This window comes from Heteronotia binoei, chromosome 7, assembly GCF_032191835.1.
Source record: "Heteronotia binoei isolate CCM8104 ecotype False Entrance Well chromosome 7, APGP_CSIRO_Hbin_v1, whole genome shotgun sequence".
Taxonomy (NCBI): Eukaryota; Metazoa; Chordata; class Lepidosauria; order Squamata; family Gekkonidae; genus Heteronotia; species Heteronotia binoei.
In genome coordinates, this window is record NC_083229.1 from 10,837,794 (window position 1) to 10,861,131 (window position 23,338).

The 23,338-nt window shown below is 47.8% G+C and overlaps 1 protein-coding gene across 1 annotated transcript in view; it reads right to left on the minus strand.

The window, feature by feature from the left end:
• Window positions 1-23,338, minus strand: part of DENND3 (DENN domain containing 3) — a 65,099-nt gene that overhangs the window by 1,983 nt on the left and 39,778 nt on the right. Inside the window, exons 15-22 of the mRNA XM_060243184.1 lie at window positions 14,467-14,637; window positions 12,293-12,422; window positions 10,540-10,647; window positions 9,172-9,308; window positions 7,280-7,440; window positions 4,679-4,812; window positions 1,635-1,753; window positions 1,390-1,527 (exon numbers count right to left, since the gene is read on the minus strand). Coding sequence (XP_060099167.1) covers window positions 1,390-1,527; window positions 1,635-1,753; window positions 4,679-4,812; window positions 7,280-7,440; window positions 9,172-9,308; window positions 10,540-10,647; window positions 12,293-12,422; window positions 14,467-14,637 — 1,098 coding nt within the window. The remainder of the gene's footprint in view (window positions 1-1,389; window positions 1,528-1,634; window positions 1,754-4,678; window positions 4,813-7,279; window positions 7,441-9,171; window positions 9,309-10,539; window positions 10,648-12,292; window positions 12,423-14,466; window positions 14,638-23,338) is intronic.

Sequence of the window (23,338 nt, forward strand, 5' to 3'; positions counted from 1 at the left end):
CAAGTTTTTGGCCACTGTATGACACAGATGTTGGACTGGATGGGGCGTTGGCTTGATCCAGCATGGCTTCTCTTGGGCTCTTATGTTCTCTTAAGCACACAGCATAGCTCTACTTTTCCATTTCATCCAAGCACTCCCTCTCAGCACATATCTTTTGCACCTGGTTGAAAATGAGAACCCTTGGGGCAACCTAATAGCAGGGACAAGCCAACCCCCTTCCGCTGATTACGGTGACTGGATTGAAGCCAACAGATATAAATGGTAGAATACATCATCCTGCTTTGTCTCGGCTAATGCTAGATGAGTGACGTATGTCTAAATACCCTTCCGCAGCCCGCTCAAACAACCACCTGCTTTCAGAGATTAGCGCATGCATTATTGAAAAGACAGCAGACAGAAGAACCAGGAAACTACTTCCAGCCACCCCAAGGGTGTTTGGGGCTTGCAGCTTGGGAAGCTCCTGTTGAAACCAAGAGCAGTTTCTGAAGCATTCTGCGATAATGATCTGGGTGGGGGTGGAGACCCATCCATTGTGTTCCATTCAAACAAATCTTACTGGGCGAGCCCCTGCCCCTATCAGGGCTTTTCTGCACACATTTGCATGTATTTATTCATACCCTGCTTTCCTCCCCAGTTGGGACTTGAAGCGGCTAAGGTCACTGTCCATCTTCTCACAATAATAATCCTGCCAGGTGGACCAGGCTGAGAGTTTGCGGCAGGCCTGCCTAGGAGTTGCTAGTGGGCCTACATTTTCCAGGATCTTCTTTCCCTCTAGTTGGGTGGCACAGATTTAGGAGGGAAAACTTGCCCGGAGGGGGTGGGACCTAGGAGGAAAGCATAAATGGGCCTAGCTTGAGAGGGAAGTTGTTCTCTCTGGAGAGGCTGCAGTCTGGAGAGAAGGCAGCCAGAGGGTGCCATCACCAAGAAGGGGTGAGTCCGCTTGGAATTAGGAAGGGAATGTCTACGTTAGACGTATCAGGGCTTTTTATTTCTTTATACCAACCTTTGCTACTTTCTATACTCACTGTGCACTAAATGTTTTACTACCTGCTTATTGTTTCAGCAGTTATAATAAACTGTTGTTGAACTGCCTGGGTCCTCATGTCTCTTCAGTCTTGGTAAAAAAGTACTTGCTCATAAGGAGGATACGGGGGTTGGGTGGGTGCTCTGGGCCCTTCCGGACAGACCGGACAGAGTGGTGGCGGCCAGTAAAAGGTCGTTCCTGGTCCCCTGCTGTGTGACAGGCCCAAAGCCACCTGGAGAACTTCTGAGGGAGAAGCGGGAATTCCAATTTCAGTCCCCCAGAACCTTAGTCCAGCACAACACAGCTCTTGATCTAAGATAAACAAGCAAACCAAACAAAAACAGCATTCCTCAGCATTGGTTTACCTGATTTTTTACTCTCAACATGCAGGTGATCTCGGCACAGTCCTGCAGGCTAATCTTCTGAGAGGGCGTCGAGAGATCTGTCATATTCCAGATGTATAGGTCAGGATTCCCTGAGCACGAGGCCCACACTTGATCCCTCTACGGAGGAAGACAGTCAAGGGTAGAAGCAGTCCCACTCAACAGATGGCACCACCCCAGCCTGACCCTTGAAGTTTACGACAGCTGGAATATACTTTTCTGTTTACCTCAGGAAACAGCTGGAACGAGAGCAAGGACGGGGAGGGATCCCCCACGTAGTCTTCCATTTTTACTTTCTGCCGAACGATGCCGTTTGTTGTGACGACGAGAATACAGCTTCCTATGCCTTCAGTGCAGAAACAAATAAATATTTATTTATTGTGTGGCAGTTACATAAAATTGATAGCAAAACAGATAAAGTTGATAACAATGGGTACACAGACCAACTGGGAAATCCCCCTAAATACTAATATCTAGTTAAATATCTAGGGTTAAAACCTGACAGAAATGGGTTTATGTTTTTGTTTTAATAAGATGGCAACGGTGCCTGAACTTTCTGCATAAGATACCTCTTCTAAATCTTACTACACAGGTTGTTATTTCTGTTTGGGGCTATTTTTCTGCAGGAGGACAAGCATTGCTTCCGAGAAAGGGTGGATGTTTCAGGGTCCCAAATCTTTCGGAGTTTGCTGGCACCTTTGGGATTCTGATATGCGGGGCTTTTTTTGTAGCAGGAACTCCTTTGCATATTAGGCCACACACCCCTAATGTAGTCCATCCTCCAAGAGCTTACAGGGCTCTTAGCGCAGGGCCAACTGTAAACTCTTGGAGGACAGGCTACATCACGGGGGTGTGGCCTAATATGCAAAGGAGTTCCTGCTACCCAAAAAGCCCTGCTGATATGGCATGGTGGGCACAGCCACAGGAGGCAGAGCCGGGCACAGAATGACTCCTTCGGTTTAACTTTTCAGACACACAGTGGAGATTCTTAGGCAGTGGTGGCAGTTACTGCCAAAGCAGCATTTTTTCAAAAAAAACTGACAAAGCCAATCAGGCAAAACCCCTTCCTGGCCCCACCCACTTTCTCAAACACCTGGCAGGTTCCAGGAAGGCAGGCCCCCAGGGACCACGCTGGGGACCACTGGTGCATTTCACCTTCTGAGGTTTCCCTTTCAGCTTTGCCTCCTGAGCATCCTGCTGCTCTTCTCCGTATACGACACACTGAAGGGGCAACCAGTGCTATACTTAGGGTTACTAACCTCCAGGTGGTGGCTGGAAGTCTCCTGAGATTACAACTGATCTCAAGACGACAAGAGATCACTTCACCCTAGAGAAAATGGCCACTATGGAAGGTAGACTCTAGGCATTATACCCCACTGAAGTCCTTCTCCTCCCCATATCCTGCCCTCCCTACAAATCTCCAGGTATTTCCCAACCCAGAGCTGTCAACCCTAAATACTTGGGAGGGATTTCACCCACTGACAAGTCCACAGGTGTAGCATGCAAGCCATTTCCATGGCAATGAATTTTAAATTAGCCAAGGGATTAATAGATTAAGACGGGTAGCAATCTGACTGTAGCAGTAGAACAGAGTTAAGATTCCAGTAGCGCTTTAAAGACTAACAAAATATGTTTTAGAGCAGGGGGTGTCGAACTCATTTGTTATGAGGGCCAGATCTGACATAAATGAGACCTTGTCGGGCCCGGCCATGTCAGGCCCGGCCATGTGCATATCTATTTAAGATTAGGTAGCAGAGATATAAACTTTACAAAGGACACAGATAATCACAATTAAAGATTTAAAAAAAAACATGCTTAAAACATTAGCGCTTGTTGGTCTTAAAGGTGCTTTCTTTGTATTTCTCCCATGGGATCCAGGGAACTGGGCAAAGGAAGCTCTGGCTCTTTCCTTCCTTCCCCAGCGAACCAGGAGGGGGAGGAGCCTCAGCCAAGAGAATGAAGAGAGGGTTAGCTCAGTAGCTGTGCTGCGCGATTGAGAGAGCCTGGAAAAGCAAGCTATTCCTCCCCGCCTTCCTCCCCAAGGGAGGAGCCTCAGCCAATGGAGAAAACAGGCTTTGCTCTGTAACTCCTGTGTGACTGAGCAAGCCTTGCAAAGCAAGCTGTTATGCAGAAGGAAGCAAGAGAAACGGAAAAGGAAGCAGATGACAGCCGTTGCTTGGGGGCCCGATAGGAGCCCTCCAGGATCTCTGATTTCTGAACTGGTGGGGACTTGACACGGGGGCCTGATTCAGTCCCTGGGCCACATGCCTGACACCCATGTTTTAGGGTATCTAAAGGTTATCCAAAGAAGCGAGCCAGTGACTCACAAAAGCTCATACCGTACCAACAGATGCTGTTAGTCTGCTACTGGACTCTTGATCTTTTTCAGTGCAAGGCATTAAAAGTTTTAGCAAAGTACAGCTGAATATGCTCACTTATTTTTATTTATTTTTTATTTGATTTGATTTATATCCCGCCCTCCTTGCCAAAGCAGGCTCAGGGCGGCTCACAGCATAAAATCCCAACAGACAGTTAAAATCAATAAGTATTAAAATTACACAAATAACAGTTAAAACAAAATATTCAAGTTAAAACAGTTAAGAACAATATTGGTTTGGTGCTATTTCAGTGGCGATGGCATTTCTTTCATCTCCTTGAAATACAGGCGCCGTGTCAGTTAAACGCCAGCCAGAAGAGAACAGTCTTGCAGGCCCTGCGGAGCTGCGCAAGGTTCCACAAGGCCCTCACTTCCTCTGGCAGCTGATTCCACCAGCAGGGGGCTGCAATCGAGAAGGCCCTGTCTCTGGTGGTTTGTAATTTGGCCTCCTTCGGCCCGGGGATTACTAGTAGATTTTGTGATCCCAATCTGAGTACCCTCTGGGGAACATGTGAGGAGAGACAGTCCCTAAAGTAGGCAGGTCCTAGGCCATATAGGGCTTTAAAGGTGATAACCAGAACCTTGTAACAAATCCGGTATACTATTGGCAGCCAGTTCAGTTTCCGCAGTTGCGGCTGAATGTGCTCCCACCTGGGAAGCCCCAATAACAGCCTGGCGGCCGCGTTCTACACTTACTACATCTTCCGGGTTCGGCACAAGGGCAGCCCCATGTAGAGGGCATTACAGTAGTCCAGCCTCGAGGTGACCGTTGCGTGGATCACTGTTGCCAGAGAGAGGGGAGGGTTTGTCATCCTTAAGAACGATGTCATGAGCAAAACTGTGACTCTTCTACTTTGCATTTCTTTAAAGGAATTTTAGACAAAGGAAACGTACAGCACCAAAGGCGGCTGTTGTGGTACTTGATGGAAGTCAGAGTCTCGCAGGGCAGCTGAAACCGGTGGTTGACTTTCAAGGTGCTGACGTTCCAGGCAATCACCGTCCCATCAACGCTGCATGAATATGCCTCACTGTCATGGGGGAAGGGAAGCATAAACAGGTGAAGACGCCGCAAGCCAAGAGGGTAAAACGCAACCTCCCCAAAAAATCAGTGCTGTGAATGAAAGCAAAATCATGGGCCCATTTCCCCCCCCCCCCCCAGTTTTCAGCTTTTGTTGTTAAAGAAAGAGGAGTGCAGTGAGTTAAGCACATTGGGCTGGACACTGGGAGACCCAGGTGCAAATCTTCACTCTGCCAAGGAAGCTCACGTCAGGCACCCACTCTCAACCCTAATCATCTTCACGGGATGATCATGAAGATAAAAGGGAGAAGAGGCTGCTGTGAGCTGCCTTGTGGGTCTCCACTGGAGAGAAAGGTGAGGTATAAAGGATGTTAAAGTGCCCTCAAGTCACAGCTGACTTACGGCGACCCCGTGGGATTTCCAAGGCAAGAGATATTCAGAGGTGGTTGGCCACTGCCTGCCTCTGTGTAGCGACCCTGGACTTCCTTGGTGGTTACCCATCCAATACCCCACTACCTAGCTTCTGATATCTGATGAGACTGGGCTAGTTCAGGCCATCCAGGTCAGGGCGCTCACTCTTACTGGGTTCCACTTTTTCCCCTCCTCCCCTTTTTCCATATGCCACCTGCATTGTGCAAGGGGTTGGACTAGATGTCCCTGGAGGTCCCTTCCAACTCTAAGATTCTAAGAATCCAGGCCATGTTCTCTAGCGCATGGATTTCAGAACTGCTCTGTACTGCAACCTTTCAGTCATATTTTCCAGACTCCTAAATACGTTTTTGTTTTACTTTGACCACGTTCAGCAGTATTTAATTAAACTTTTAAAAGTAGAAGAAGAAGATATTGAAGAAGATATTGGATTTATATCCCGCCCTCCATTCCGAAGAGTCTCAGAGCGGCTCACAATCTCCTTTCCCTTCCTCCCCCACAACAGACACCCTGTGAGGTGGGTGGGGCTGGAGAGGGCTCTCACAGCAGCTGCCCTTTCAAGGACAACCTCTGCCAGAGCTATGGCTGACCCAAGGCCATGCTAGCAGGTGCAAGTGGAGGAGTGGGGAATCAAACCCGGTTCTCCCAGATAAGAGTCCGCACACTTAACCACTACACCAAACTGGCTACACCAAAAAGTAGGGTTTTCCCTGGACAGGAGAAGGTGGTCTTTTAAATGTCAGGACCACAATTTCCGTAATATTTGTTCTGCAAACTATTCACTCCCATTCGTCATTGGAAGGAGTAGTTAAAATTGTACGATGCTGAGCAAACTACTTTTGGAAAGAAAAACTCCTTCTGTATCTGCTGCTGACAAACAAACTGACCTTTCCTTATTTAAAAACAAACCCAAAAAAGCCCATATTGTTCCACACAAAGAGAAAACCATATTAGGAAGAAACATGAAAATAGCAGCTCATTGTTAAACGTAAGAGCCTGCCTCGGCGGGGAGAGCGGGATACAAATAAAAATTGATTGATTGATTGAAGAACCCTGCTGGATCAGGCCTGGGTCAGTCTAGCACACCATCATGTTTCATGCAGCAGCCAACCAGTTCCTCTGGAGGACCAACAAGAGGGCAGAGAGACCCTTCATGCGGCCTCCTGGCACTGGGGTTCAGAAGTTTTCTGCCTTTGAATACGGAAGTCCAGAAACTGGAAGATCAAATCAAGTACCAAATGAGCCTTCTAATCAGTAATTTCATCTCCTTGCAAAGAGCTTCCGTTCCACTTTGAAAACTCTTTTTGTCGTGGAAGCTCCAAAGGAGATAAGAACATCAGAAGAGCCCTGCTGGATCAGACTAGCAGTTCATCTAGCCCAGCATCCTGTCTCACACAGTGGCCAACCAGTTCCTCTGGAGAGCCAACAACAGGGCACAGAGGCCAAGGCCTTCTCCTGATGTTGCCTCCTGGCCCTGAGATTCAGAGGTTTACTACCTCTGAATATGGAGGCTGAGTTTCCTCAAAAATCATTTCATGGAAAATGAAAAGCTTATAAGAAAAGTTGTGACTACCACAGCAGCTTGAAAGCAGTACAATTTGCCCCCATTGCTCGAAGAGAGACACAAAGGATCATTCATGGCAAATGCTATTGCTAAACGTTCAAATCAATGCTTAATTAGCAAAGGGCTGCAGCTGGTTAAGAAAGGTCAGGAAGCATTTCCTAAGAAAGAAGAAGAGATTGGACTTGTACCCCGCCCATCACTCTGAGTCTCAGAGCGGTTTACAATCTCCTTTCTTCCTCCCCCCCCCCCCCCACAACAATCAATCAATCAGGTACGCTGCAAGGTAGTTGAGGCGGAGAGAGCTCTGTGAAAACTGCTCCTGAGGGATGACTGTGGGAGTGCACCCAGCTGGCTGCCTGTGGAGGAGTGAAGAATCAAACCGGCTTAGTGTCCGTTACTCTTAAGCACTACACCAAACTGGCTCTCCTAGACAGCCTCAGTACTGAGAAAGACACCCACCCACCCGTGGTGTGACTTGGCTGACCTGGACAAGCTGTCTTTAGTCTGTACAATGATGTCTGTGACTTCAGAGCGATGGTCATTCAGCTGCTTGTTGCAAGACATGCTATGGGTGTTGATAATGTAGATAATGGAGTCTTGGGAACCAATCCAGATTTGACTCTGCTCTGCCATGACCATGCATTTCTGTATTAACAAGACAAAAAGTAAAGGTGACTGAACAAAGACTCATAGAAGGTCTAAGATGCTGCACTGCAGTTTTTTCGTATTTATCCCTTCCAAACATATCAGCGTATATAGGCCAGGGTTGATAAGATACAGCTGGAGAGCCAGAATGAAGCAGAGGTTAGAATGGGCGGCCAAACTTGCTTAATATAAGAGCCACATAGAATAAATATCAGATGTTTGAGAGCTGCAAGACATGAACAAATATTACACAATTTTTAAAAGTCTTAATACTTACTTTGCACAGAAAGATATACGGTACGTATGCACTTTACTACACAACCATGCTAAACTTTTTTAAAAACAAAAGCTGGGAATAACAGTCCCCATAAGACCAGCATAGGGAAAGGTTAGGGAATTATTTTTTGGCACCAGTGGAAGAAGGAAACACACATGTACCATATAAATCACTGACCACTATTTGCATCATTATGCATCTCTCTTTGCCTTGACACCAAGGGTAGCAAATACAGCTCCTACAAGAGCCATGAAACTAAAGGGAAACCCTGCGCCACCCTCTTTAATTCTGTCCCTCCTTCCAGAGCCTCCCTCATCTCTTGCGTTCTCTCTCTCTCCACTGTAGGTCTCCGGGCGACCTTACCACAGAACAGCAGGGAATAAAAATACACACATCCATTGCTATGTGCTGCTGAAATAAAAATTAACAGGGAGGAAGGTTCAGGAAATCTCAAAGCAACAACATTTGGAAATATGCATCTGGTTACTTGCCAGCTACTGTTTAGTTTTTGGTTTGGTTTTTTTTCCCTTTTAGTTTTAGAACATAAGAGAAGCCATGTTGGATCAGGCCAATGGCCCATCCAGTCCAACACTCTGTGTCACACAGTGGCAAAAAATTTTATATATACACACACACTGTGGCTAATAGCCACTGATGGACCTCTGCTCCATATTTTTATCTAAACCCCTCTTGAAGGTGGCTATGCTTGTGGCCGCCACCACCTCCTGTGGCAGTGAATTCCACATGCCAATCACCCTTTGGGTGAAGAAGTACTTCCTTTTATCCGTTTTAACCTGGCTGCTCAGCAATTTCATCGAATGCCCACGAGTTCTTGTATTGTGAGAAAGGGAGAAAAGTACTTCTTTCTCTACTTTCTCCATCCCATGCATTATCTTGTAAACCTCTATCATGTCACCCCGCAGTCGACAGATAAAGGGGGGAGACAGATAAAGGGGGGAGAGTTAATTATTCTGTCAGGCATTTTGATAAGAAGTTTATCCATAAATTTCCACCACCTCTTTGAGCGTATTACAGAACAGCAGTATATAAATATTTTAAATACTTTTAAAATGGTGTGTTGTTTTCAGGGCTTCATACTGCTTTACGTGGTGGCAGAAAGTGCCCTCAATGACAATCCCATAGTGTTTTCAAAGCAAGAGGCATTCAGAGGTGGATTGCCATGATGTACCTCTGCATAGCAAACCTGGATTTCCTTGGTGGTCTCCCATCCAAATACAAACCAGGGCCATCCCAACGTAGCTTCCAAGATTTGAACACTACATCCATCCATCCACCTACCTACCTATCAATCATTCTATCCTATCTTTCTATATATCCCTAGGAGACTTTGTTGAGAAGACTCACACAATGCATTCTGCAACCACCACCGCCACTGATATTTCTATGTTTAGAAACAGAGTTTCAGCAGGACTTCCCTGGTAAATGTCACTCACCAATTTAGAGCTTCCGACTTTAAAACAGTGTTGTTTGGACCATGTAGATGCATCGAAGACAGCCACCTTCCCCTCATCCAAAGCACACCACAGCTTGGGATTGGCATCGCCATGCTTTTCCACTGGATCGAGCTGCCCTGTGCATCAGAGGGAGACAGAAAGGAAGCCTGGAACCAGAAGAGCAACATACGAGCTGAGAACCGTGTAAAGCACGTTGCTCCAGCTGGCAAGTTAAATGAGACTGACGCTGGAGAGCGCCGTGCAGAACAGCAGCACCTCTGAAGCCTCATCATCTATTCAAGAAGTAACAGACGAGGGAAGCAGTGTTCCATTCACTCAGGACCTTTCTGCATTACTTTTTCCACTTAGGACAAAGCTCAACATAGCCTAAGACAGGAGTGGCCAAACGGTGGCACGGAAGCCACATGGGGCTCTTTTATACAGATTGTGTGGCTCTCAACACCCCCACGACCCCATCAGCCAGCTTGGAGAAGGAATTTCTCTCTTTAAATCACTTATCCAAGCCATGCCAGCTGGAAGCCTGGAGAATGCATTTAAAGTTGCCTTCGTTCCACCTCCCCCCATTTATTTCCTTCCTTCCTTGTGTTTCCCAAATTCTGAAGTTTATGTCTTGTGGCTCTCAAACATCTGATGTTTATTCTATGTGGCTCTTATGTTGAGCAAGTTTGGCCACTCCTGACCTAAAAGCATCCGGACATTTAGGGCAATGCCTCCTAACTATACCTCCTAACTAACTTAATATTTAACCTGTACAACAAGGTGCCCGAAGGTGCTGGCAAGGTGTTGTACATTTAACCCGTACAACAAGGTGACATCTTTTCTGGTGCCCAAATGTTTTTAGAAAGAGGGCAGTGCCAGGGAGGTCTACTGGCCATGGGAGATTTGACGGGATGTGCAGATTTTTAAAAACAATGCTTTGGCAGCAGCTGCCACCACAACACAAAGATCTTTATGGAATGACTGAATTTTCTTCTTTGTGGCTACACCCACTGATTTTTAAGAAGATATTGGATTTATACCCCGTCCTTCACTATGAATCTCAGAGCGGCTCACCATCTCCTTCATTTTCCTCCCCCAAAACAGACACCCTGTGAGGCAGGTAGGGGTGAGAGAGCTCTGACAGAAGCTGCTCTTCCAAGGACAGCTCTGCGAGAGCTGTAGCTGACCCAAGGCCATTCCAGCAGGTGCAAGTGGAGGAGTGGGGAATCAAACCCGGTTCTTCCAGATAAGAGTCCGCACACTTAACCACTACACCAAACTGGCTCTTAACAGATCCTGGATGGATTTCAACAGCGACCTCCACCTCTGAACCACCTTTTCTCTTCCCTCAGTCCCTGAGCTCCTTACCGGGTGTGTAAAGCAAGAATTCCACGGCCTGTGGGAAAGTTTCCCCAGCGGATGGGTTGATCTTGTGCTTCAGTGTTTCTGCTGTCGTTTTGGGGACCATCATGGGCACTGAAGAACAACAGATATATATTGACTTATGGAAAGAGATAAAAGGAGTTGGATCCAGCTGCAAAACTTGCAGAAAGGGTTACCAGAGTTAATCTTTTTCCACCTTTCCTTTCTCTAGCACAGGGATCCCCCAATGTGCAGTCCATGAGTGTGACACAATCCGCCCATTCTTCCTGGTGGCCTCCAAGTGTTTTTACAAAGTGGGCAGGGCCAGGCGGGGCTGGTGCCTAGCAGGGTTTTGGCTGTGCCCGTCAAAAGGCATCCTGTTAAAGTTAATGGAGCTTCTGTTTTCAATGTTGAGGAGTTACTGTGAGAGTCATGCATAACCTCACTCCCTGAAACATTGTGGTTGGCTCTGCCACTTCCAGCAGCCATTTGCTGTTGCACCCACTATCCTGTGTCAGAATTCCAAAGGAATCCAGGGGGTCAAAATGGTAGGAACCCCTGATCCACCAGAAGAGGGAGGGGGGAGGAAATCTGGCCCAGTCTCCCCTCCACTGCAGCATCCCATGCTGGGGATCATGACGGATCCCTGATTGTCAGTACAAGCAGAAGGTGACTGGGAGAAAGCGGAGAAGGAGCCTTTGCAGCAATTATTTCTGCAAGATTTGCTATCAGTCCCAATTCTGTGTCTCTACTGTGTACGGACCGATGGCCAGCATAGGGAAACATGTCACTCCGAGCATGAAAGAAGGCTAGAATAGTCACAGCAAGGCGTCTCGTGCCCTCCATCAAATGACCCAAGACCTGGTTGGGATCTACTGCAGTGACAAACTCTTTTCAGAAATATAATAGAGCTCCTTTTCTCTCTTCCACAAAAATTTTAATGCTATGACACAGGAGTGGAACTCTTTATTTAGTTCTTTCTTTTATTCTTATTCATTTCTTCATTTAATTTGTAGCTTAATAATTATTTAATTTATACCTAGTATTTTTTTCATGAATGCTCCATTTACATTATTAGTGGTTCATAATGATTTCTTTAGCTGTAACATATCCATTTGATACTGTTTAGTTATTATATCTGATTTTATTTTATATGGTAATGCATGTATTCATACTCTTTGGAACCTTATGATAGGACTGTTGATATTCTGTTTACTCTAGCCTACTTTAATAAAAATATTTTTTGTTTAAAAAAAAAAAAAGAAATATAAAAGAGAATGAAAAGACTCTTAATTGCTTAGGCTTTAACTGTATGGGAGAGAGCTAGAAATTCCCAGAGTTGATTTGCTTGTTTTCCACCTAGTGTTCTTCTAAGGAAGATACATTGCCTGTCTTTTTGATGGACTTATGATATATTTCATGCACAGATCGACTCAGCACATGCTAATTTATGTTAATTATTACTCATGTGTGCTTCCTTGAGATAATCTTTTGAATTTGGATTTAGCACGAGAGTTTAATTCTGTCCCAATAAACATTTTTCTCATTTTCATACAATGTGGTGCTTTTTAGTATTTTTTTTCCCCTTTCCGTTTCTACATCCTGTGTTCCCTTTTTGGTGTCGTCTACCAGAGTTGCTTCCCTGCCTGCATAGGTGGAAGATGACAGTAGAAACTCCCCATCGGGGAGGGGGGGGGTCATGTTATTACATACAATACAATTATTCCCCCAGCAGCCTAGAAGCCATAACCTGACTCACCTTCGTTCTTCATCTTGTCAAAATACGACAGTTTGGAAGCGGCATATATATTCTTGGAAGACTGTAAGGCACCTACTACTGCGTCCATCAGAAGAACATTGGTAAGAGCTTGCTGAATGTACTGAGGATCCTGGAGGAGTGGAGAACATAAGAGAAGCCATGTTGGATCAGGCCAGTGGTCCATCCAGTCCAACATTCTGTGTCACACAGTGGCCAAAAAACACAGGTGCCATCAGGAGGTCCATCAGTGGGGCCAGGACACTAGAAGTCCTCACAGGGAAGGGAGTGAACAAAAGCCATGATTTCAATTTGCATTTTACATCCTGCTGTTCCAAGAAGTTCCATCTTAGGCACTTCCCAACAAGATGCTAAGAGATCCATTAAAATAGTTTTCTACTAAAAAGTGAAACCCCTGTGATTTTTTAAAAATTTATATCCCGGTTTTTACTCCAATGGGGACACAAAAGCGGCTTACGAATTCTCTTCTCTGTTTTATCCTCACAACAACCCTTTGAGGTAGGTTAGGAGGAGTGTGTGTGATTGGCCAAAGGTCACCCAGTGAGCTTCCATGGCATGAGCAGGGATTGGAATCTGGATCTCCCAGACCCCAGTCTTCACACTTTAACCACCACGCCATGCTGCCTATCACATTTTACACCACATGCAATGCCTGTCCAGTTTGATTTCTGTTGCAAATTTGGAAAGATGATGCCAGATTGCAATTCTCTATCTTCTCCCCCATTCCGTGCATGCAAGGGAACTCAACTGGGGGAAAACTGGGCCATTGGTTACAGTCAACACCCAAGAAAATAGTCAATATAAAGAGGACATGAACTCTCTGCTGAACTGGCAAGTCCATGATCCATCACCTTAGAAGAAAGAAGCATGCTGAGGGTTTCGCAGGTTACATTTGAATGACAGGCCTCCTTGTTCCAGAGCTGCGGCAGCAACCAAAAGATCCATAAAGGATGAAGCTGCTACCTCCGGTCACCAGAAATATTTCCGTTGGAACACGCATTTCTAACACTGCTTTTTAATAGATCCTGGACAGATACCAAAGTGGAGCTGGTCTGTTAGATACATGCCAAATTCTCCCTTTCTCATTTGTTTCCAGTTGAGGGAGCTAGAGAATGTTTGCCAAAATGTATCACTTTTAAGGGGGGAAATTCAGGAAACAAACAATTCTAGTTATCTAATAGTTCAGTTTATTACCATCAAAGTTTAGTTTAAAACTGAAATAAGGTGTTGTACCAGCGGCTCAAGGCTGTTTTTATTCTTGCCTGATGCGTGCGTGTCTCTCTCTCTCTCTCTGTATGTAGATATAATATAATAATGTACATATAATATATAATTGCACAGTTAGTTGGACGGGGACATGGTCAGCATCTTGGTGGGTCAGAACAAGTCTGGCTGTGTTCATGTCTTGTGGCTCTCAAACATCTGATGTTTATACGGCTCTTGCGTTAAGCAAGTCTGGCCACCCATTATAGGACCTCAAAGCAGCTTACAATATAAATAATACGTAAAAACCATTAGTTAAAATCACAAGTTTAAAACTGCCGCAAGGCAGAACTAATCAAATGCCGTCATGAATGAAATTGTCTTCAGCTGCCTCCTAAAGAAAGTGAGGGGGCAGGTGCACCTCACTGGGGAGGTGATTCCATAACTGGGGGGCTGTCACCGAAAAGGCCCTCTCTCATGCACCAATCACACGAGCGTCTTTGATTGATGGGACAGTCAGGATCTTGGCTCCCAGGCAGGAAGTGGCTATTCAGATATCCCAGTCTCAAGCCATGTATGGGTTTAAAGGTCAAAACCAGCACTTTGGGTTCAGCTCAGTTGCAGACTGGTCACCAGTGTAATTGCTGTAGGACTGGGGTCACATCACCCCAGCTAACTCGTCACCGCCAGGTATCTCACTGCAGCATTCGCTCTAACTACAGCCTCCAAACACTCTTAATGACAACCGACCATTAAGGAAAACAATGAGAAGAAAGTGTAAATCTACTTAAAGCGCTGATGAGGAAGAAACAGGTCTGCCACCTGGGAGCGGCGGAGCTCACCCTACAGTTGAATAACCTACATCTCTTTGAAACGTGGGTCTGAATGGACCTTAACATTTTTTTAAAAAATTCAAAAAGCCATCTTTCAGCTGCCAGCATTAAGTGTCAAACCTTGTGATCGTCTGCCATTTTCTTCCCCGCCCACATCTCCTTCACCATCAAGTGCCAAAGGTCACACTCGGCCTTAAGATTTGCTTCAAATATTTCTTTCTTAGACATGGCTTTTATCTTGAGAGTAGGAATTCTGAGGAGAAGAAAGGCAACTGTAGTACTTTTCACTTCCTGGAAGGGGAACAAAATACCAAAAAAAAAAAATTCAAGAATTTCAATTGGTGAGAGATGAAATAAACTCTACCATAGCTTCTTTGAGAGTCAGTTTGGTGCAATGGTTAAGTGTGTGGACTCTTATCTGGGAGAACCGGGTTTGATTCCCCACTCCTCCACTTGCACCTGCTGGAATGGCCTTGGTTCAGCCATAGCTATTGCAGGAGTTGTCCTTGAAAGGGCAGCTGCTGTGAGAGCCCTCTCAGCCCCACCCACCTCACAGGGTGTCTGTTGTGGGGGGAGAAGATATAGGAGATTGTAAGCCGCTCTGAGTCTCTGATTCAGAGAGAAGGGTGGGGTATAAATCTGCAGTCTTCGTCTTTGTCTTCTTCTCTTCTCTTGGCTCGCCCCTTGACAGCTGACCTGCTCTCCAATCCCATCTTGCATCTTTTGAGGTCCCCTATTGTGCAGATTTCTTGCAGGGGCTCAGCATGTGACCCACTGGCAATCAGACCAGCCTCCTGCAATCATATCTCAGCCTTCATTTCAGAAGGGGTAGAGATACACACACACAAGGTGTTCCCAAGTGTAATGGCAAGTTGTGGCTGCTATCTTCAGTGCTGAACAAGTAGCCAAACCTGCTCTAGCAGTTGCTGTGATACAACCGACACTCCAATTATCTTCGGAGGCCCTCCGTCTGTTGACCCCTACCACCATCTGAGGCTAGAACAAAGTAGGAGTCAAGTGGCACCTTTAAGAACAACCAAATTTTATTCAGAATGTAAGCTTTTCTGTGTGCATTCTGAATGAAACTTTGCTGGTCTTAAAGGTGCCACTTGTCTCCTACTTTGTTCTGTTGCTTCAGACCAACACAGCTGCCCACTTGGAACTACCATCTGAGGCTATACAGGTGGCTTTCTCCATTGTGGCACCGAAAAGACAGGTTGCTTACCTGTAACTGTAGCTCTTCGAGTGAGTGGTCATCTGTGCATTCACACTCATGGGATAGAGCGCCTGCGCCGATCCCCAAATCGGTACCTAAAAAGCCTAGGATTTTTTTGCTCTTGGCACCAACGGGCATGCGCAGGCGTCTCATGCGCATGCTTGCCGGCGCCAGCGCGAGGATCCCGCCAGTTCCTTCCTGACCGCTGGAAGCCCCTACTGGAGGGAGACCGTCAGCAGTGGGGAAGGAGGGCTGGTAGTGTGAATGCACAGATGACCACTCGAAGATCTACAGTTACAGGTAAGCAACCTGTCTATCTTCTTCGTGGTCTCTGTGCTTCACACTCATGGGAGATTAGCAAGCAAGACATACCTGGAGGCGGGAAGACGGTCAACCAGAAGAAACAGCTTGCAGCACCGCAGCTCCCAGATGAGTCCTCTGCTGAGCATGCACATCCAGAGCGTAGTGCTTCATGAAAGCATGCAGAGAGGACCAGGTGGCAGCCTTGCACACGTCCGTCAGGGAAACGCCTTTCAGGAACGCCACTGACGTCGCCATCGCTCTTGTAGAGGTAACGGCTTCTTTGCCAACAAATAACACAGTTTAATAGTCTCAGTGAGCCATTTTGAAAGCCACTGAGACGAAATTCTGGAACCCAACTTAGGAGCAGCATAAGAAACAAAAAGATGCTGGTCCTTACGAAAACTCTTGGAGCGACTCAAATAAAACAATAAGGCATGCTTAACATCTAGAGCATGCAACCTACGTTCCTCATCCGAGGAAGGTGTAGGAAAAAACGTGAGCGACCAAACTTATAAGTTAAGGTGGAATTGAGAAACCACCTTGGGGAGAAAGGAAATATCAGGAGCGAAGGACACTCCAGACTCCTGAAAAGCTAGATATGGGTAGTCACAACGCATAGCTGTGAGCTCCCCTGCACGACGTGCTGATGTGATGGCTACCAAAAAAGCAGTCTTCCAAGATAGAAGCTGTAACGAGCATGTGGCCATTGGCTCAAAAGGACGCCGAGTCAGCCTGTCCAACACTAAAGTCAAATCCCACAACTGTGGGGGTGATCTCGATGGAGGATGAAGCCTAAGCAAACCCTTCAAAAATCTCTTAGAATGAGGGTGTGCAAAAACTGAATGCCCCTCAACTGGCTCATGGAACGCAGATATCGCTGCCAAATAAACTTTAATGGAAGAAAAAACAAGGCCAGCATCCACCAGAGATAACAAAAATTCAAAAACTACCGATATTCCCACCCTTTGGGGTGAAACTGGAGAATCAACTAAAAACCGAAGAAACTTCCGCCACTTCCTATCATAGGAAGTGCGGGTAGATAGCTTCCTGCTATCCAGGAAAACGTGTTGGATTCTGCTGGAGAACTCACAGGGTCGATGAACCACACTGTCAGCTTCAGGTGGGGCACGTTGTGATGGAATACATGACCATCCTGAGCTGAAAGAAGGTCCGGTTCCACCGGAAACTGGTAGAAAACCCCCTTCACCAATTGGAGCAAGATCGGGAACCAGTTCTGCCAGGGCCACCAGGGAATCACCAGGATGCAGCATGGTCTCTCTCTTGCGATCTTGTTGACAACTCTTGTCAATAGTGGCAGAGGTGGGAACAGATATAGGAACCACGGGAACACCGACCCACGGGAACAGTAGACAGTCTCCCAGCGACTCTGGATATGTGCCCCCTCTGAAACAAAACAGAGGACACTTCCGGTTCTCGGCTTTGGCAAACACATCCACCTGAGGATACCCCCAGAGCTGAAACACGGGTTGAAGGAAGCGCCACTGTATCTCCCACTCGTGCGGGGAAGCTGCACCCCTGCTCAGCGAGTCTGCTTGCAGATTGAGCACCCCTGGGAGGTGCATAGCCTTCACAAAGATGTCATGCTCCAGGCACTCCGACCACAGTTCCAGTGCCAGCGCACAGAGCCGTCAAGAGACTGTCCCTCCCTGTCTGTTGATGTAACACAGGGCAGTAGTATTGTCTGTTAGCAGAGCAACAACCTTCCCCACCACCATGGGGCGGAAAGACCGAAGAGCAAAGTGAACTGCCAGCAGTTCCAGGTAATTTATATGACAGTGAGTCAACTGCGAAGGCCAAGGGCCCCCCACACACAGAGCGTCCATGTGAGCCCCCCAACCCCACAAAGACACATCTGTTGTGATAGTCACTGTTGGTGCAGGTAGGTGGAAGGGAGCTCCCTGACAAATGTTGTCCTTTGATTTCCACCACTGCAGTATTCGAAGTGTCACAGGTGGAATTATAAACCTTTTTCGAGGTGAGTCTCTTAACGGCCAAAACTGACGAAGAAACCAAAGTTGTAGGCCTCTCATCCTCAGCTTCGCAAAGAGTAGCACGCTTGTAGTCGCCACCATCAGCCCCAGCATCCGCTGCAGCTGCTGCGCCGTGCCCTACTTTCGACTCTGCAGAAGTTTGACAAGGTTGATAATGTCCATCGCTCTCTGCTGAGGCAGAAAAGCACGATGAAGGTTCATATCCAGGAAAGCCCCTATGAACTGAACTGTCCGTGATGGAGTAAGATGTGATTTCTCCAAATTGACCTGCAGACCTAAGGTGTGAAGAAGATGAAGAGTGGTGGCAATATGGTTTGACAAACTCTCTTTCGACTCCGCCACAAGGAGCCAATCATCGATGTATGGAAAGACGACTATCCCTTGAAGCTGGAGGTGAGCAGCCACAATGCTCATCATCTTCGTGAACACCCGAGGTGCAGTGGACAGACCGAATGGAAGGGCCTTGAACTGGAAGTGTTGAGAACCTACTGCAAACCGAAGGAAACGTCTGAACGCAGGATGGATGCTGACGTGGAAGTAGGCATCCTTGAGGTCCAGCGTTGCCATCCAGTCCCCTTGGTTGATGAGGGGCAGAATTGTTTGCAGAGTGGACATTCTGAACTTCTGGTACAGAATAAACTTGTTCAGATTCCGAAGGTCCATGATTGGTCTCAGACCCCCGTCCCGCTTGGGAACCAGGAAGTAACGAGAGTAGAAGCCTCCCGTCCTGGCCTCCACCGGGACTTGTTCTATGGCTTGTTTCTGTAGCAGGTTGCTCACCCCTGCCAGCAGAGGTGGGGAAAGGGGTGTGGTGATTACCACAGATTGGTTTGGAATCTGAGCAAAGTCTATTTTGTAGCCTTCCGCGACAATGGAAGCGCCCACCTGTCCGTAGAGATGAACTCCCAGGCCAACAGGAATGGGCAGAGGCGGATAGACGAAGAAGAAGTGGGGACGGTGACGCGTGCTACCAGAAAGTCAAAGGCCCTGCTTTTGAGGGCAAGCGCCCTTGGACTTGCCGGTGGTCTGTGCTGAAGCGTATCGGTTTCTATTGTTCCCCCTGTATGGGGACCTACTCTCAGGTTGGGCAGAGCGAGGGCTCCACTCCTGTTTCGGGGAGAACTTTTGATATGGTTTCTTGGACCAAGGTTTGTGCCACTGTTTTGGTTTAGCAGCTCTGGAAGACGCCGGGACACCCAGGTTCCTGGAGGTTTTTATGCTTTTATCCATTTCCTGGAGAGCATTGTCAGTGGTCGAGCTGAAGAGGCCTTCGCCCTCAAAGGGCAGATCTTCAACGAAGGCCCTGGTGTCTTGTTGGAGGGCCGTTGACCTGAGCTAGGAGTGGCAGCGGAGGCAGACAGCAGACGTGATGGTTTTTGCTGAGATGTCCACCATATGCTTTGCTGCAGCCAGCTGTTGCTTGGCTACAGCAAAGCCTTCCTTCTGCAACTTCTTTGCAGCAGACCTCTTCTCCTCACTCAGGGAATACAGGAGGGGGGGGTGAGTTGTTCCCACACTGAGTATTGATATCTAGCCATGCACGCAGCATAGTTAAGATACCTTTACTCCCAGCGCTCCAGTAGAATAAAACTTCCTCCCAACGTTGTCCAACTTCTTTCCCTCCTTGTCTGGTGGAGAGGAGTGAGTCTTGCGGGTCTTTGACGAGGAGGATACGACCACCAAATTGGGCTTCGGGTGCGTGAAAAGAAATTCAGCACCGGCCTCTTGGACGCGGTACATGTGGTCCAATCTTCTTGATGACACAGGTGTAGAAGCAGGCTTCGCACAGGACTCCTTCACCGTCTGTAAGATGACCTTCGTAACAGGCAGGGCAACTGCTGTAGACGTATCCCGCTGCATGATGTCGAATACGGTATCGTCTACAACGGGTTGCGGTTGTGTCACTGGGAGAGAGAGGAAAAGTGCCATCCTCTTCACCAGGACCCCATACGACTTCAGATCCTCCGATGGTGAAATGGGAAGATCCTCAGCAGTATGCGACACTGGCGAAGGTTCCAAAGCCCTGTCCAGTTCATCGGTACTGACCTCGGAGTCCGACGATGAAGACTCTCTCCTCAAGGAATGTTCGGAGAGCACCGGCGTTGACTCTCTGACGGGTGACCGGATTGACACCAACGACCCGGGTTGGACTTCCTCTACCACCATGTGGTAGACGCAGTGGAGGACGGTAAGCAGTGGGGTGCCGCAGGGCTCGGTACTGGGTCCCATGCTCTTTAACTTGTTCATAAATGATTTAGAGTTGGGAGTGAGCAGTGAAGTGGCCAAATTTGCGGATGACACTAAATTGTTCAGGGTGGTGAGAACCAGAGAGGATTGTGAGGAACTCCAAAGGGATCTGTTGAGGCTGGGTGAGTGGGCGTCAACGTGGCAGATGCGGTTCAATGTGGCCAAGTGCAAAGTAATGCACATTGGGGCCAAGAATCCCAGCTACAAATACAAGTTGATGGGGTGTGAACTGGCAGAGACTGACCAAGAGAGAGATCTTGGGGTCGTGGTAGATAATTCACTGAAAATGTCAAGGCAGTGTGCGTTTGCAATAAAAAAGGCCAACGCCATGCTGGGAATTATTAGGAAGGGAATTGAAAACAAATCAGCCAGTATCATAATGCCCCTGTATAAATCGATGGTGCGGTCTCATTTGGAGTACTGTGTGCAGTTCTGGTCGCCGCACCTCAAAAAGGATATTATAGCATTGGAGAAAGTTCAGAAAAGGGCAACTAGAATGATTAAAGGGCTGGAACACCTTCCCTATGAAGAAAGGTTGAAACGCTTAGGGCTCTTTAGCTTGGAGAAACGTCGACTGAGGGGTGACATGATAGAGGTTTACAAGATAATGCATGGGATGGAGAAAGTAGAGAAAGAAGTACTTTTCTCCCTTTCTCACAATACGAGAACTCGTGGGCATTCGATGAAATTGCTGAGCAGACAGGTTAAAACGGATAAAAGGAAGTACTTCTTCACCCAAAGGGTGATTAACATGTGGAATTCACTGCCACAGGAGGTGGTGGCGGCCACAAGCATGGCCACCTTCAAGAGGGGGTTAGATAAAAATATGGAGCAGAGGTCCATCAGTGGCTATTAGCCACAGTGTGTATGTGTGTGTATATATATATATATATTTGGCCGCTGTGTGACACAGAATGTTGGACTGGATGGGCCATTGGCCTGATCTAACATGGCTTCTCTTATGTTCTTATGTCGCGTCTTTCGGGCAGAACGGACATCGATGCCGAGGGACGCCACCTAGAGCGCTGAGAAAGCCTCAACATATGGGATGCCTCGGATTGCTGGTCCCAATCTGCAAACTCACGAGGGGGGTACCATTGGTACGGCGGGTATGGATAGGCGTAGGGAGGCCACTGGCGCTGCTCCCACGGTGGAAGCGGTAGGAAGTGGCGAGCTATGGTAGTTGGTTCTAGCTCTCTCCGACCCTGCGCCTGATCCAGCGGTGCCGACGACTCCATCGGTACCGACATCTGCACCTCCGAGACAGAGTCGCTCTCACTCCGACGCCTCGACCCTGAAGAGTGGGAACACTGAGTAAGGTCGATCTCTTGCTCCGTGTCATGGGTGCTGGGGGCCCTGCAGAAGAAGCCGAGTCTGCTGAAGAAACTGTGCCCCTGCCACCTGCACCAGTGCCCCTGCCTCCTGCTGGAGAAGATCCAAGCCCCCCTGCCTCGCCCTCTCGGGTGGCTCGTGTGCGTGACCGCCTTCGTCAGGACCTCAGGGATCGGAGGAGGGCGGCACGCTCACAAGCAAGACGCTCCCTGAGCCCTGAGTTTTGAAAGGATTCTGGCCCTTCTAGGAGTGAGGGTGCTTGAGTCTCAGCAGGATCCTGGCTGCCCTCTGAGTCAGCAATAGCCCTAATGGGCAACAGACAGCAGAGGGCTATATAGCTGTGGGCTTTGAGAGAAGGCTTTGTGGAAGCAACTAGTCACTTACCTGACGTTCTAGCATCCACTTCGGCTTCTGGACCCCCTGACTCTGGCATTGACTTCTGGACCCCCTGACTTCGGCTTCTGAACCTCTGACCTGCGATACCTGGACTGCGATTTGGTTTTGGCGCTTTGGACCCTCCTTGCTACCCAGCTACTGACCTTGGACTGCCCCTGGACTTCGCCTAGCCTGGCCCCAGCCCGTGACACTCCGATGCCGATAGACGCAACTGCTGCGAAGCACTGCCTCTCGACACCAAAGGGCTGCGACGTGGGACGCCAAGATCTTCCTCGGTGGAGCGGTTCACATCGATGTCGAAGGATCATGAGAAGGGGAGGGAGTGCAGGACGATCTCTTCTGCCGCTTCTCCTTGGATTTCACCTTCTTCGGTGCGGATGATCGGGTCCCCAAGTCATCCCAACGCTTCTTAGCTGGGGTGTCCACTGACCCTTCAGATGGTCATTTAGTGGAACGCCCACGCTCGACCAGCATCTCGATCCTGATCGGCGATGTATTGGCCGATGTGACTGCCAGGGCCGCGGCCTCTCCCATCAGTACCGACGGGCCCAATGCCATCTTTTGAGGACGAAGTGCCGACTCAACCAATGCGGCTAAAAGCCTCGCCGCTTGATTCTTGTGAGTTTGTTTAGAAAAACTCAGGTAGTGCAAGCATCAACACGATGCCCCTCGCCCAAACAAAGGAGACAGAGGGAATGGCCGTCGGAAGGGCTATCTTCTTTCCACAAGAACGGCACCTCTTAAAAAAAACCCAATGCCTTTCCATAGACGCCAAGGAAAAACCCACACAGAAAAAACTCTGAGGGGAAAAACGGGAGAAAACGGGCCCCAAAGGGCAAAGTCCAACAATTTTTTTTTAACAACCCTAACTATCTAACAACTAACTAACTACACTAAGAAAATAACAAACTGGCTACATACAACAAGAAAGGCAATCCAAAGATTACTTTACCGACCGGGGACACGAAAGGAGATCCTCTCAGCGCAGCGGTCAGAAAGGAACTGGCGGGATCCTCGCGCTGGCGCAGCGAGCATGCGCACTGGGATGCCTGCGCATGCCCATTGGTGCCAAGCGTGAAAAAATCCCGGGCTTTTTAGGTACCAATTCGGGGATCGGCGCAGGCGCTCTATCCCATGGGTGTGAAGCACAGAGACCACGAAGAAGATCTCTGGAACTCCCTCCCCAGGGGAGAATCATCCGTCTCTCTCTATTGAAGCCCTTCACCAGCATGAGAAAGCTTTTGTTTCATTTGGTGTACCCCCAATAACAGTACTGGCCCTCCTTACTGGTTTTGGTGCTGGTCGTTATGCATTTTTATGGGATTATTTTATCATTTTAAATAAACTTATAATTGTTCAACTGTTTTAATGTTTTTACGCTCACCATATCGGGAAGCCTGACCAAATGGAAAGGCAGAATAGAATGTTTTAAAGAACTAATGTTTGCTACTGTACAGCTGATGCCAGAGGATAACATATTTCACAT